This window comes from Coenobita brevimanus, chromosome 64, assembly GCF_032717465.1.
Source record: "Coenobita brevimanus isolate Jiangsu-jjx chromosome 64, ASM3271746v2, whole genome shotgun sequence".
In the NCBI taxonomy this organism is placed as follows: Eukaryota; Metazoa; Arthropoda; class Malacostraca; order Decapoda; family Coenobitidae; genus Coenobita; species Coenobita brevimanus.
Window position 1 is genome coordinate 10,806,082 of NC_137017.1, and position 15,000 is coordinate 10,821,081.

A 15,000-nucleotide genomic window follows, 5' to 3' on the forward strand; every position below is an offset into this window, starting at 1 on the left:
ACCTCTAATCCCTCCCTGCAAACTCTCCCTCCCCTCCTTCCTTTCTTTTATCCTTTTTCCCTCCTCCTCCTCACTATCATCATCATCATCATCATATTCTTTTCTTCTTTTTCTTCACCTGTTCACTCTTCACCTTCTTCACCTTTCTTCTCTCTTCTTTCGCTTCATCATTTTCTTCCGCCCATCATCACCATCTTCTCCCATCTTAACCTTTTTACCCTCTCTTCTCGTGCTTCATCTTATTTGTTATTCTCTTCCTATAATGCTTTGGCTGCGGTATGAACAGAATACAATCGCCTGTCGTAAGATGGAATATAGGACGAAATTTCTTTTTTTCTCTCTCAAAACTTTAATCGATCTTGTTAACTCCTTCAGATTGGTGGCGACTTTTTCATTATAAACATGCTACCATTAGAAAACTTTTAGCAACTCATTAAAAAAAAAAAAAACTAATATAAAGAGGTTTATTAACGTTAAATCTACCACCACCAGTTAAGAATGTTTCTAAGATCAGCGAAAAGTAAAATGAAATAAATAAATAAATAAATAAATCGTCCGGATATAGAAAGAGTAGAATGTGAAAATACAGTATTGCACCGAACGGAAAAGATAAAAACTTTTGGAGCCTTAAGTTTCTCTCGAGCGTGCAGAGTAAAATTGTCTCTCGTCAGCAGAAATGAAATGCAAAGTGAGGTAATTCGCAGGCGGAGAGAAAATCCTTCCCTCTCGCATTCTCCTCCTCTCTCCTCCCATTTGTTCCTCTGCCTTTCAGCTCTCCTTTCTTCCCAGTCTTTCTTTTTTCTCCCCTCCTTCCATCCTCATCTCCTTTTTTCCCCTCCTTCCGTCCACATCTCCTTCTTTTTTCTCCTCCTTCCATCCTCGTTTCCCTTTTTCCTCTCCTTCCATTCTGAAGTCTTATTTTTACCCTCCTTCCATCCTCACCTCCTTTTTTACCTTCCTTCCATCCTCATCTCCCTCACTGTAACACTATATCGAAGGCCTGAACTATGACTGAATAGATATATTCAGTACCGGAATATATATATATATATATATATATATATATATATATATATATATATATATATATATATATATATGGATGGATCAGCCGGGATTTATAAATGGAAGAAAATAATACGAATGAAGGTGAAATTATCATAACAGGGACGAGCAACAACAGAAATTTCCCACAACCACCAGCAGTCACGGAGAGAGGCTGACATCTTGCGTCGCAAAAGAAAGGGATAAGGGGAGGGGACTGCAGGGAGGGAGAGGGGGACGGGAAGGAGGAGCAGGGAGAGGAGACAAGGGAGAAAAAGGAACATGGTGAGAGAGGACGCAGAAATGAGGGACTTGAGAGGGATCCATGGTGAATGGAGAAGAATTACGTAAAAGAGACAGGGACGCGGTTAGGGGAAGAACGAGAGAGAGAGAGAGAGAGAGAGAGAGAGACGAGGTGAGAAGAAGAGACTTGAGTGAATGAGAGAAGAGAAGACTGTGGTGAGGGGGAACGCGGTGGGATAAGGAGAGGTAAAGCAGCTTCCCCTTCTGTCCTCAAAGAAATCCCGGATAATGTCACAAGAAATAAGAGTTCTATTGATCGTCTTGGTCGGCCCTCCTCCTTCGTCCCCTTGTAATCGCATTAGTTACTAGTTTTGTGGCGGGACACTCGCTGCCACAGATACGGCCACAGACACACACAGGACGACACAGAGACAGACATAAAGCATAAGACACGCCACAGACAGAGGAGGACATACAGCAATGACACAACACAGACAGAAGAAGACATACAGCAAAGACACAGCACAGACAGAAGAGAGAATACTGTACTGACACAGCGCGAGACAAATTGCACACACACACACACACACACACACACACACACACACACACACACACACACACACACACACACACACACACACAAGGACACAAAACACAGACAAACAACACCACAAAAGTAACAAAAAGCACACAGCGCGGCATACGAAACGGCTTATAGCACCAAAAGCATAGAAGAAGAGCAAATTCACAGCAAGGCACAGCAATACAAGACTAGGACGTGCACACCAAACAGTCAGGCAATCCATCAGTAACACAGTGAACGTCCAGTACACACAGACACCCAGCCCATCTTACTCATGCGGGTAATGAAGACTTATTTTTATCTCTTTTCGTACGAGAGATTTCCCCTAAGCTTATTCCTGTTTCTACGACAGATTTCCCCTAAGCTTATTCCTGTTTCTACGACAGATTTCCCCTAAGCTTATTCCTGTTTCTACGACAGATTTCCCCTAAACTGAATAAAACCGTCTGTGGGTAGCAAAGAACAGATTAACAAAAGGCGTGACAAATTGCACTGGACGGGGTAACAGAGATCATTTTCTGCCATTTCATTATAACAGGTTTTTCCTCTAAAAGTAAATAAAATCATCTATGGTTTACAGGACAAAAATAGTGCTGGAGAAGGACGCCTTCAAGTAGTGGTAGGTCTATCCATATGACTGGGTGCTGGAGCTGCCCGGTCATACAAACATCCCTTAATCCCATCCCTATCACTCGAAGAGAGGATGGTGGACTGCAGGAAAATAGCAATTAAATCCTGCAGTCCATAGGGTTCACGTCCAGATGAGCCTGGGGTTGCAATTACTACTACTACTACTACTACTACTACTACTACTACTACTACTACTACCACTACTACTACTACTACTACTGAGAATTACTACGAAGAATAACATGAGCAAAAGACGTCAATCTTCCCGAAATGGTTACTGCAGACTGTCCTTAACCCCTTCACTGTTCAAGACGTCACCCCAAACAAGGTAAATTAAATCGTCCGTAGGTTAAAACAACAAATCAACAAACACAACATGACACAAGTAAAAAATATAAAAAATAAAAATCATCGCACTGAGAGGGTAGGGAAGGCGCTGTAAAGAACCTGAGCCCCTTCGTTATCCGCCTTACTAGGATATAAACTAGCAGCCATACTCACTATTTCAGTCACTTTTCCTTCTCCTCTTTCCTTCCTACTCATCTTTCTCCTCTCCTCCTCTCCCATTATTTTTCTTCTTCGTTCTCCTTCTGGCTCCTCCTCCTCCTCCTCCTCTTTCAAACTTCGGTTCATTGTTTTCTTCTCTACTCTTTGGTTTACACTTCTCCTCCTCTTCCTCCTTTTCCTCTTCCGTTTCTCTTCTTACTTCTTCGTACTATTCTGCTCCTACTCTTCTTCATCCTCCCCTTTTCTCCTCTTTCCTCTATTTCTACTCTACCTCATTCACTTACCTCACCTTCTTCCTCTTCGTCCCTACTTAAAAACCTTCAGTTCGATTACATTTCCTTTCTATCCCATGCATCATCATCATCATCATCTTGCCACTGAGTACTTTTCAAAATCCTTAATGAAGAATGAATGGAGACGTAGCACATTTTCCCAGGGTACACTGTAAACATTTCCCCAACTGTTGTGTTGTCATTTGTCCGTACTTCCGCATCTCATCCATTGATGATGATGATGATGATGATGATGATGATGATGATGATGACGATGGCGATGATGATGATGATGATGATGTTGATGATGATGATGATGATGAGGAGGAGGAGGAGGAGGAGGAATGGTAAGAGGAGCGGCATCGTGGGTACGGTAAGCAGACAGGTGCGGATATCAAGCATTAATACAACTACTGCAGCTCATCTCGGACCCTCCCCACCGCCGTTCACTCTCACTCCTCCTCCCCTTCCCCCTCCCCATCCCCCTCCCGGCATGGCCCCTGAGTGTGGGCCTCATCCTCTCCATCATCATCATCTCTTCCACCTTCATGCTCCAGTACTCCAATTTGGTGCTACTCTACCCACACTGGCGTCACCTGACACTATACACACACGCACACCTCTACAGTATATATATATATATATATATATATATATATATATATATATATATATATATATATATATATATATATATATATATATATATATATATATATATATACACACACACACACAAAATGAGAGAGATATAAGAATAAAGAATAAAGTGGACAGACTAGCCAATCCTTTATAAGGGTCATAATTATGCTCTACCACCGTCCCCGATCCCATAAAATAATACTAGAAAGTTAACCTGAATGCCTATCGACTTAACGAGAGATGGTAAGAAAAAAAAATATTTTGCTAAATCTCATTATGTCCCTAGAATACGACACCAGCATTCTGCTCTACGCTACTAACAGGCGCTTCCTAACCCCCCACTCTTCCCTTTCCTCTCTCTTCCTTGCCTCCTTCCTCCTTTTTCCCCTTCCTCTCTACCCGTAACCCCTTCCTCCCTCCCTCCCTCTCTCTCTCTCTCTCTCTCTCTCTCTCTCTCTCTCTCTCTCTCTCTCTCTCTCTCTCTCCCCCCATCCTCCATCGTCATCGCGCTAGGTAATCCTCCATCCCTCCTAATTACCTCCGCCAGGATTCTGCTGCTCCGTCCAAATTTTCACCAGGATTATTTATTTCTGTCAAGCTTTGGAGTACCTTTTTTGGTGACCTGGAAAAATATTGTCACTTCTTTATAACTGCTTCTCTGATGTTGGTGCTGAGTTACGAGTGGTGCTACTGCGTGCAATGGTGATCTAGGGTCGTGTTGCAATAATATACTGTTTTCCTTACGTGCTGCGTGACTTAGGTGCTGCACTACTTACTGTACTTGTTACTTGTCTTACTCAGTGTGGCGCTTAAACAGGGTGACATACTGATAACTTGAGTGATTTGGGTATAGCGTTTAAATTATGTATATAGGCTTTTTGTTGGACGTGGCGCATATGCTGTGTGACATGTGTGCCATATCTTACGTGCTGTGTGAAGTGGGTGCCATATCCTACGTGCTGTGTGACATGTGTGCCATATCCTACGTGCTGTGTGACGTGTGTGCCATATCCTACGTGCTGTGTGACGGGTCTGCCATATCCTACGTGCTGTGTGACATGTGTGCCATATCCTACGTGCTGTGTGACATGTGTGCCATATCCTACGTGCTGTGTGACGTGTGTGCCATATCCTACGTGCTGTGTGACGTGTGTGCTATATCCTATGTGCTGTGTGACATGTGTGCCATATCCTACGTGCTGTGTGACATGTGTGCTAGTATATTTCCTATGTGCTGTGTGACGTATGCTATACCCTACGCTGTGTGACGTGCTATATCCTACGTGTTACATAACCCCTACTGTTCTCTCACTTCCTGTGGCTTTCGAGTTTTTGCTTATATGGTGCATGCCAATCACTACAGGTTATATGATGTAAATTCAGTGCACAGTATTCTCACTAGGTTGGACGATTTAGTGACACCTCTTTCCCAGTTATTTATCTGACCTATTACACCTCAATACTTTCCTGTGTAGTGCTGATCGAAATATGACATTATTTAAAATATATTAGTATCAGGAGTGTTATTAAGGTCTACTATGCTGGATGAATTGCTTATAGAGATGTGCTACGCAGTTTTCCACACCGCCGAGAACACAGCACACAACCAGAATAAAAGATGTTTGAAAAATTACTGTGCAATAGGAGACACTACCACGCCTACCTTCTCGCACTGCCACACCACACACTTGCACATATCACACTGCTTCATCAATGCCACCACACCTTACACACATTACACTGCTTTTCCTAGCACTACCACACAGTTTACTACCACAATACATATTACACTACCTTCCATGTACCTCACTACCACAGCTTACACACCCACACGTCGCGCATACCTCTCACTACTACGCCACACACTGCCACACCAGCACACAACCATACCTGACGAGTACATAGACCTCTCTACCACGCCCCACATTATCACACCTCACACCCGCGACAGCACACACACACACACACACACACACACACACACACACACACACACACACACACACACACACACACACACACACACTGCCACAATACAAAGCAGAGTACTTTCCACTACCACACCACACCACACACTGCCACACCAAGCAGATGCAACTCACATTACCTCATACTACAATGCCACACCACATTCTACCGCATCTCCTACTGCCAGACCGCACAGTATCACATCACATACTGCTATAACACACACACACACACACACACACACACACACACACACACACACACACACACACACACACACACACACACACACACACACACACACTGCCACATTTCCTGTCTCCCACTGCACACGCATTATTTCAAACACCCTAAGCTTGCTGCCTTATAATCACGTACTTTCACTTCCATGTTGTTATTTATGCACCCAACTTTCGTGCCAAATACACCCGTGCCCTAACCCAACTTGCGTGAACTAATTTAATTTACGTGCCCTACTCTACGTGCGTGTGTACTTACTAGTGGACAGGTCGTGGTGGTTCATCCTTCCCCTGCCGTTGACTGCGAAGGTGGCCGCGCCCACTCCTGAGGGGGGAAGGGACGAATTAACTTAAGGAGGCACACAGGAATTACAGGTAACATTAGGGCCCTTATTCTCGTCGGGTAAGGAAGCTCCCTAACACCTTTTCCAAGTCGATTAATTCTTTTTATCATACCTTGCAGTCCTCTTGTTTCAAAAGTCCTTCCAATATCGCCATACTTCACATAAATAACGTACAAAAGGATATTAACCAGACATACCTAAAAATAAATCGCAAAGAAGGTGTTAAAGAACTTCCTTACTCGAGAAGAATATCAGCCTAGGCACGCTGGCACTGAACGAGATTCCTTCCAGAAAATGAATACCCTATACTTGTGCGCAAAACGACAGAAGAGAAGACTCCAAAAAAATGTGAGGCAATAGGTGAAAAATGCAAGAAAACAAGAGAATACGTGAGAAAGTAACAGGTAATGTGGGAAAGCGGCAGATGTGGTGAAAAAAAAAAAACACGAACTGGGCAAATAAAACGTGTGTGGAAGCAAATGATAGTGAGGAAATAAAGAAACCGTAAATAAGTAATAGACAATATGAAGAGGTAACACAACGTTGAGGAAACAATAAACAAAATGAGAAAGCAACAGAGGTATGATAAAAAAAGACGAAAATAAGCTCAGGCAACGGAAAATATAAGAAAGATAGACAAGAAACAACAGCAAATGTGAGGAAGCAACAGAAAGTGTGAGAAGGCGACATTAAATGCAGGTAAACAATAACAAAAAACACTAAAAATAAACAACCATCAGAAATTTAACAAAAGCAATAAACAACAGTGAAAGAATAACCACATAAATCTACAGCACGTAAAAATAAGCCAATATAAACTTACATCAGTCTCCCCACAACGACAGACGAGACAAATAATGCAATAAACGAATGAAATCAGGGACTTGAAGGGGTGCAGTTGTGATGAATGGAACTGGTGAGAGAGAGAGAGAGAGAGAGAGAGAGAGAGAGAGAGAGAGTAAGAAACGCTAGAAGAAATGAGAGAGAGAGGGGGGGGTGAAGGAAATGGTGTGTGTGTGTGTGTGTGTGTGTGTGTGTGTGTGTGTGTGTGTGTGTGTGTGTGTGTGTGTGTGTGTGTGTGTGTGTGTGTGTGAGGTGAAGGAAAGTGTGTGTGTGTGTGTGTGTGTGTGTGTGTGTGTGTGTGTGTGTGTGTGTGTGTGTGTGTGTGTGTGTGTGTGTGTGTGTGTGTGTGTGTGTGTGAGAGAGAGAGAGAGAGAGAGAGAGAGAGAGAGAGAGGCCCACTGGAAGACGGGATAAACCTCAAGGTATGATCCTATTTCTTGTAAGAGAGGATGTGATTGCCTTCTCAGTACCTCCTCTTCCTCCCTCCCACCTCTCTCTCTCTCTCTCTCTCTCTCACCGGCTTACTAGGACTTAACAACTTTTGGTCTGCCTTTGTGCCTCTCTCTCTCTCTCTGACAACGACTTACTGTTTTTTAATAAACTTTGGTCTCTCTCTCTCTCTCTCTCTCTCTCTCTCTCTCTCTCTCTCTCTCTCTCTCTCTCTCTCTCTCTCTCTCTCTCTCTCTCTCCAATTTGCATTCATGAGCTCTCTCTTACAGCCTTCAATATCGGTTCGTTACGGTATAATACGGAACCAACTTCCCCTTCACTTTCCAAGAGTTAGTCTCGATTACCACCCGCCCGCCACTCCTTTGCCTTTCATCTATTTATCTATGTCTATCTATCTATCTATCTATTCATCCATCCATCTGTCTATTTACTTATCTATCTACCTGTCTATCTATTTATCTATCTACCTATCCATCTATCTAGTTTTCTATCTACTCCTCTATCTATGTATCGAACAACCCATCTGTCACTATTAACATCAGCAAGTCACTCCCCTGCTACCTGTCAAGCAAGCTATCTGTTTGTCTGTCTGCCGATCTGTCTGTCCATTTGCCTTTCTACATTCACTTTTTTATCTATCTACCTATCTTGTTTTCCTTGTCTCTTCTTCTCCCCTCTACACACACACACACACACACACACACACACACACACACACACACACACACACACACACACACTGATACAACTTTCTCCTCCTGCAAAAGCTTGAAAAAAAATAAAGGCAGGTGAAAACTTGCACGTAAGCCACAGTCAGGTACAAAAAGTTCACCTCCTTTTCCACCGCGTCTACTTCACACTTACGACACGTCCGTCACTCTCCTCCCTGCCGCATCACATCAAAGAGAATTACCTATGGACAGAAAAACGCACCAAGCCTCTCAGCTTAACAATATCAGCCAGAAGATGAAGGAGAAAACCAGAAAAGATCAGGTAAACTTTTGTCCCCAAGTTTGCCACACGTGCTCTTGTTGTCATTATAGATGCCCCAAGAATCTAATTAACCACAGTTACCTTTATTTCCTTTTTTTATTGTATTTTATTTTCTTACACGGTACCCCTGTCGTTACTTAATAAGGTGTTTTGCATTTACTGTCTCATCCTCTACGTCTTTCCTAGGGCCTGTTTTCTCTTTTCCGACATATTTTTTCTCAATGCCTTACTCTTTTTTCTTAATTTATTTTCATGTTCCCTACTTTAATACACTGGTCTGATTATACTAATATTTATCTAGTGTCGCGCCTCCGGGCTGTGGAGGGTAAATGCTTGAGAAACACACACACACGTCCTCACACAGTCACCGTACTCCCTAAAGGGCTAAGGGGTGAGGGGATGGGGAGACACCTAACCCCCTTAGCAGTTGTGGGGGTACAGGGGTTCATGACTAGAGGCTGTAGCTGGCCAGAGCAGGTTCGATCCCGGGGCACTGTGATCGTCTAGAAACATCAACTATAAACGAGGCATGACCAAACCTTGTTCCCTCAAAAAAAAAAAAAAAAAAAAAAAAAAAATCTATAATCTTAGCAGTGAAATTAAAAAATAAATACATACTAATAAATAATAAATACTAATATGTACGATAAAGAAATACCTCTCCGTCAAAATACATCTCACCCAGTTTTCCCTTTTCCTTTTCCAAAATACTGTGTTCTTACTACCACACCTGACGACCTTTATATACGGCTTCTGTTGTTGTGACACGGGTTCTAATTACACCGCCACATTTTCTATACTTCTTTTTAAAATCTTCTTTCTTCACACAGGGTTCTAATCACAACATCTCACTCACATTCTTTTTTCATTTCTTTTCTCTTTTCAAGGAGTTCTCAGTGTACCATCTCACTTCATTTTAACCATTTCCTCCCTCCCTCATTTTTTTTTTTGGAGAAAGCATATGACAGGGTGGATAGACAAGGATTGTGGAAAGTGTTAAGAATATATGGAGTAGATGGGAAGTTGTTGAATGCTGTGAAGAGTATGTATGATGGTGCGAAGGCTGCAGTGAGTGTGGATGGTGAACTAAGTGAATTTTTCTCTTTGAAAGTTGGGTTGAAACAGGAATGTGTCATGTCTCCATGGTTGTTCAATCTGTACATGGATGGGGTAATAAAAGAGGTACAAGGTAGGGTAGTGGATGTTGGAGTGGCCCTGGTGAGAGAGGATAGTGTTTGGAAACTCCCTGTACTGTTGTTTGCAGATGATACTGTGTTGTTGAGTGAAGACGAAGGGGAGCTGCAAGGCTTGGTGGATGAGTTTGAGAGAGTGTGTAAGAAACGGAATCTAAAGGTGAATGTAGGGAAGAGTAAAGTGATGGTCTTTGAGAGAGGTGAAGTTAGTGAATGTACAGCGAGGTTGGATGGTGAGGAATTGGAAAATGTGAGTACGTTTAAGTACTTGGGTAGTGTGATGAGTAAGGATGGAGGTTTGGAGGGTGAAGTGCTTGAAAGGGAACAGCAGGGAAGAAAGGTTGCTGGTTCTTTGAAAGCAGTGATAAGAAACAGGGAAGTGAGCATGGAAGTGAAAAAGTTACTACATGACAGTATTGTGATACCAACTCTAACGTACGGAAGTGAAGCTTGGACATTGTTGGAAGGACACAAGTCAAGAGTGAGAGCAGTGGAAATGAGTTATTTAAGAGGAGCCTGTGGAGTCACATGGAGAGACAGGCTGACGAATGAGGATATAAAGGAGCGTTGTGGTGTTGATGTGGATGTGATAGGAAGCGTTATGAGGAACACACTGAGGTGGTTTGGCCATGTGGAGAGGATGGAGGGTGAAAGACTGACGAAGAGAGTGTATGTGAGTGAGGTGGAGGGGGGAAGAGGGAGGGGGAGGCCGAGGATGAGATGGAGGGATGGGGTGGAGAGGTATATGAGAGAGGGGGTGTGAGTTGGGAGCAGGGCAGTGAAATGGCGGGGGACAGGGCGACTTGGAGGCGATTTGTTTGTGGCCACCCCAAACGGGATTTAGGCGTCTGGCAATAGATAGATAGATAGATACTCGGTCTTCAGATAAAAACGTTTCATTCTCACTGTTTTTTCCCCTAAAGCAATTATTTCCACTCCCGGGGTTAACGACTGATCACTCTTGTCTTAAATATCAGGATCAACTAGCCCAGCCCTACGCTCTTTACGGGGCAATAAATTATGAGTGACAGACAGAGTTCAATTTCGATTACAAAAACAGTTATATCTAAGCCTCGTCGTGTGTGTGTGTCTGTGTGTGTGTGTGTGTGTGTGTGTGTACATAATTGTCTTGATGTGGGTAAGTGTGATTGGAAAGGTCCATGTGTGCATGTATGTATGTATACATGTATGTATGTATTTATGCATATGCATGCGGGTGTTAGATGTGTGTTTGTCTGTCTGTCTGTGTCTCAGCGCCATAATTACTCAAACTCCGAAAATATACGTCCCACACCAGAGTTTGTGAATATTTTAAAGCTACATCAGTTTTGTCCCTAACCGTATCCTGCTGAGCCTCACTTAACTGATTGCTGTCCCTCCGTCAGTTGGCAAATGAGCTAAAGTTTCATGGGTCTTTCAGTTCCAATCACCCACATGCACATCTTTGGAAAAAGCTGACCAGAGTACACAGAATCAACAGATATTGAGAGGCACTGCGGCAGTCAATAATTCGCTTACACCCCATGAAAAATGTCCAAATCTAGTGTAAAACTAGATTATCTTGGCAAGTTTGATGGAAATATTCTCTGTTCAATTTATCTAGGAGTAAAACTGCCACCTCCCCATATTCAATGTTGCAACGCAACAATAAATTTACTCTACAATATCATGTTAGTCACGAAAAGTTCCACAGTGAGGATGTAAAGTCGTACTTCTTTCTTATTCTGTCAATGAACCACGAGCAATATATTGAAGAAGGACTAATATCTCGGCCTAGTTCCAATGAATGAACTAGGGGTGAGCTACATGTTGATAATAAAGATAAATACACATTCCAGTGACCTACTTTTCATGGCAACATCCTCATGCTGCAGTTTCGAAACAGGAATCCTTAGTGCACTCTCCCTACAGTCGATTGTGTCCTTTTTAACTCTGCCAACGAAAGAAGTTGGAGGAGGTTATATATTCACCCCTGTCTGTCTGTTCGTTTGTTTGTCCACGAGGTATCTCAAAAAGCTATCAATGGAATTTAATGAAATTTTTGTAGATATGTGGATCAGGGCCATGGATTACTTGATAAAATTTTGGTGGTGATCTGGGTTCGACTCTCGGTTCAGGACTGTTTTGTGTTTGTTTGTCCACAAAGTATCTCAAAATGTTACTGATGGATTTCAATAAAATTTTGTGGATACTAGGGACATGGACCGAGGAAGAGTTGATAAAATTTTAATGATGATTGGTGTTGGTAGATGTATGCACTCTCTGACTGCTGTTTAGTTCTTTTTTTCTTTTCTTGTTTTTGTTTTGATGGAAATGTGCCACACTCACAACTCGAACATTAAGTCATGGTTGCATGAAATCCAACGAGTCTTGGTTATGAGGTAGGAAAGAGTGTCCTTGGTTACTAATCAACGCCATCATCCACTCTAACTACATTTGGCCTTCAGGAAATACTTTTCGAACTGGCGGGGTTAAATACACATTTTATAAACCCCCTTCTTACGTGAGGTCTTTCCTACGTTGTGTAAAAATAATCTGGAAGAAGTACAAATCAAATATACTATAATCATGGAGGCAAGCGCGTGTAGGAGTATATAGCACAGCCAAACCTGGAGAAAGGATTCTAATGAAACTTGGCAGGATGTTTGGAACTGAAATCCAGATGCGCTAGTTTCAATTTGATGTTGATTGAAATCTTCTGAAGGAATGTTTTGGACCCTAATAACTGTCCTCATTGGTGTTACAACATGCGCATGTGGAAGAGATGGCAGAGCATTTCCGTGGAGTTTCATCGTCTTTGGAGATGAGAGAGAGAGAGAGAGAGAGAGAGAGAGAGAGAGAGAGAGAGAGAGAGAGACTATACACCTACAGTGCGATGTCTGTTACATCAATGATGCTACGAACAGATTTATTCAGCAGAAAATTGTAGTATCTGTGGTGGTGGTGACTGTTATGATGGTGGTGGCAGCTGTGATGATGATAGTGGTGGCGGTGTTGGTGGTAGTTGTGATGATGGTGGTGGTGGTGGTGGTGGTGGTGGTCGTTGTGATGATGGTGATGGTGGAAGCTGTGGCAGTGGTGGTAGCTCTGGTGATGGTGGTGAAGGTAGCTGTGGTGGTTGTGGTAGCCGTAACTGTGGTGGTTGTGGTGGTGGTAGCTGTGATGGTGATGGTAACTGTGGAGGTAGCTGTAGTGGTGGTGGTAGCTGTGATGGTGGTGGTAGAGGTGGTGGTGGTGGTAGTAGCTGTTCAGAAAACGTTCTCATTAGGACAAGCACGTGCTCCAAAGCGAAGCGTGGTTAGAGACGGCTCTTGTAATATACTATACCCTTTTTACTATAAGGTGGCCTAAAACTGACATCTCTCCATCCTGAATGCCAAGCTGTAACAATAGATTAAAGTTAGAATATGATGCCTGTCAAAGTATTATGCAAGGGATACACAGCCAAAAACATCATCCTCTTCTGCCACTAAGCTACATGAAATAAGTCAAAAAAGGAAGCAGGTTAAGAAGGGCCAGGTTAAGATGAGGATAAAGATGTTCTAAAAGTATAAAGTTAATAAGGGGGAGATGAAGGAGTACAGTACGTGTCATTATCCACACTGTGACGTAAAGCCGCCCATCACAGTGATTAATATTACCTGGGGACATCCGTACACACCCCCGTCCACTCACCTTGATTGACAAACTTTCCCATAACCCTTACCCAACCCATTCACACACCTCTATAGCAGTATTCGAGGTGGTGGTATATGCCTTCCCTCACACACACACACACACACACACACACACACACACACACACACACACACACACACACACACCTTTATGCCCGTATTCTAGGTGACAAGTCTTCGTAGTGCTTCTTCTTTAGCGATTTATTTTTACCTTCCTTGCACCTGTATGATAGGTATATCTGTTTCATATCGACATAGTTTGTATCGGTGAAATACATGAGGACTATTAATGTGTGATATGCAGAATGAATCGCTAAGGAAATGGCGTTACGAAATCACCATCATCAGTAACATTCAAGATTATTAATGTGTTCTATGTAGAATAAATCAATGAGGAAAAGACGATACGAAATTAAAGAAGCCAACAAGAAATATGGACTCTCACACTCAGCATACCCTTAACCCCTTCAGTACGAGAACGTCTTATTGTATTCTTGCCATCTTCAGACGAGCTTAAGGGAGACTTAAGGGACTAGTCTTTATTCCTCGTATGTTTAGACGATTTTATTCAACTTAGGGAAGACATCGAAGTGGAGGATTTATTTCATTCTTGTATCTTCAGACGATTTTCTTTAGCTTAGGAGAGGCTTATCGAACTGGATGGGTTAGCTGTAGCCTTCGTTGACCTCTTCAGTACAAAAAGTCTTTCCTAAGCTGAATAAAATCGTCATGAGAGAGCCAGAATAAAGTACAATAACAGGTGAGGGTCGTGAAGGGGATAATTATTCTTGATGACCACCAGAGGGCTTCCTTTACAACGCTACAAAACATCAACTCATCAACTAATGGACACTATTAATAACAATGGTAAGTAAAACTGTGAGTATTATATTTCCTGAATTACTGGTAAGCTGGTGAGGTGCTGGTCTCTGTCTCTCTCTCTCTCTCTCTCTCTCTCTCTCTCTCTCTCTCTCTCTCTCTCTCTCTCTCACACACACACACACACACACACACACACACACACACACCTGCTGATTCCTGCATATGACACGTCACACGTCAATAATCTCGTCTATTTTATTTACGCGAACTAAGTCGATTGTAAAATTCTGTAAATTAACCTACAAGAGAATGTTAACTCAGGATGGTATGATTTACTCCCAGGTAAATATAATCGATTAGCGTTACCTGTACGAGATTCACAGGTGTGTCTCAATCTTAAGAGGATTAATAGTGACAACTAACGCTCTCAGTCTCGTATCGCTCAGTTGCAGCTGAATAAAATCGTCTTGTGTGAGTTGTACAGAATAAAAGAATTGTCCTGAATCTGGGAGGGCTAAGGTGGCTAATGCAATATAAGTCGGCAAAA

General features: G+C 42.6%; 1 protein-coding gene across 1 annotated transcript in view; it reads right to left on the reverse strand.

The window, feature by feature from the left end:
• LOC145404646 (putative 3',5'-cyclic phosphodiesterase pde-5) overlaps positions 1-15,000 on the reverse strand; it is a 207,739-nt gene that overhangs the window by 106,960 nt on the left and 85,779 nt on the right. The window contains exon 2 of the mRNA XM_080276170.1: positions 6,391-6,456. Coding sequence (XP_080132296.1) covers positions 6,391-6,415 — 25 coding nt within the window. The 5' untranslated portion in view covers positions 6,416-6,456. The remainder of the gene's footprint in view (positions 1-6,390; positions 6,457-15,000) is intronic.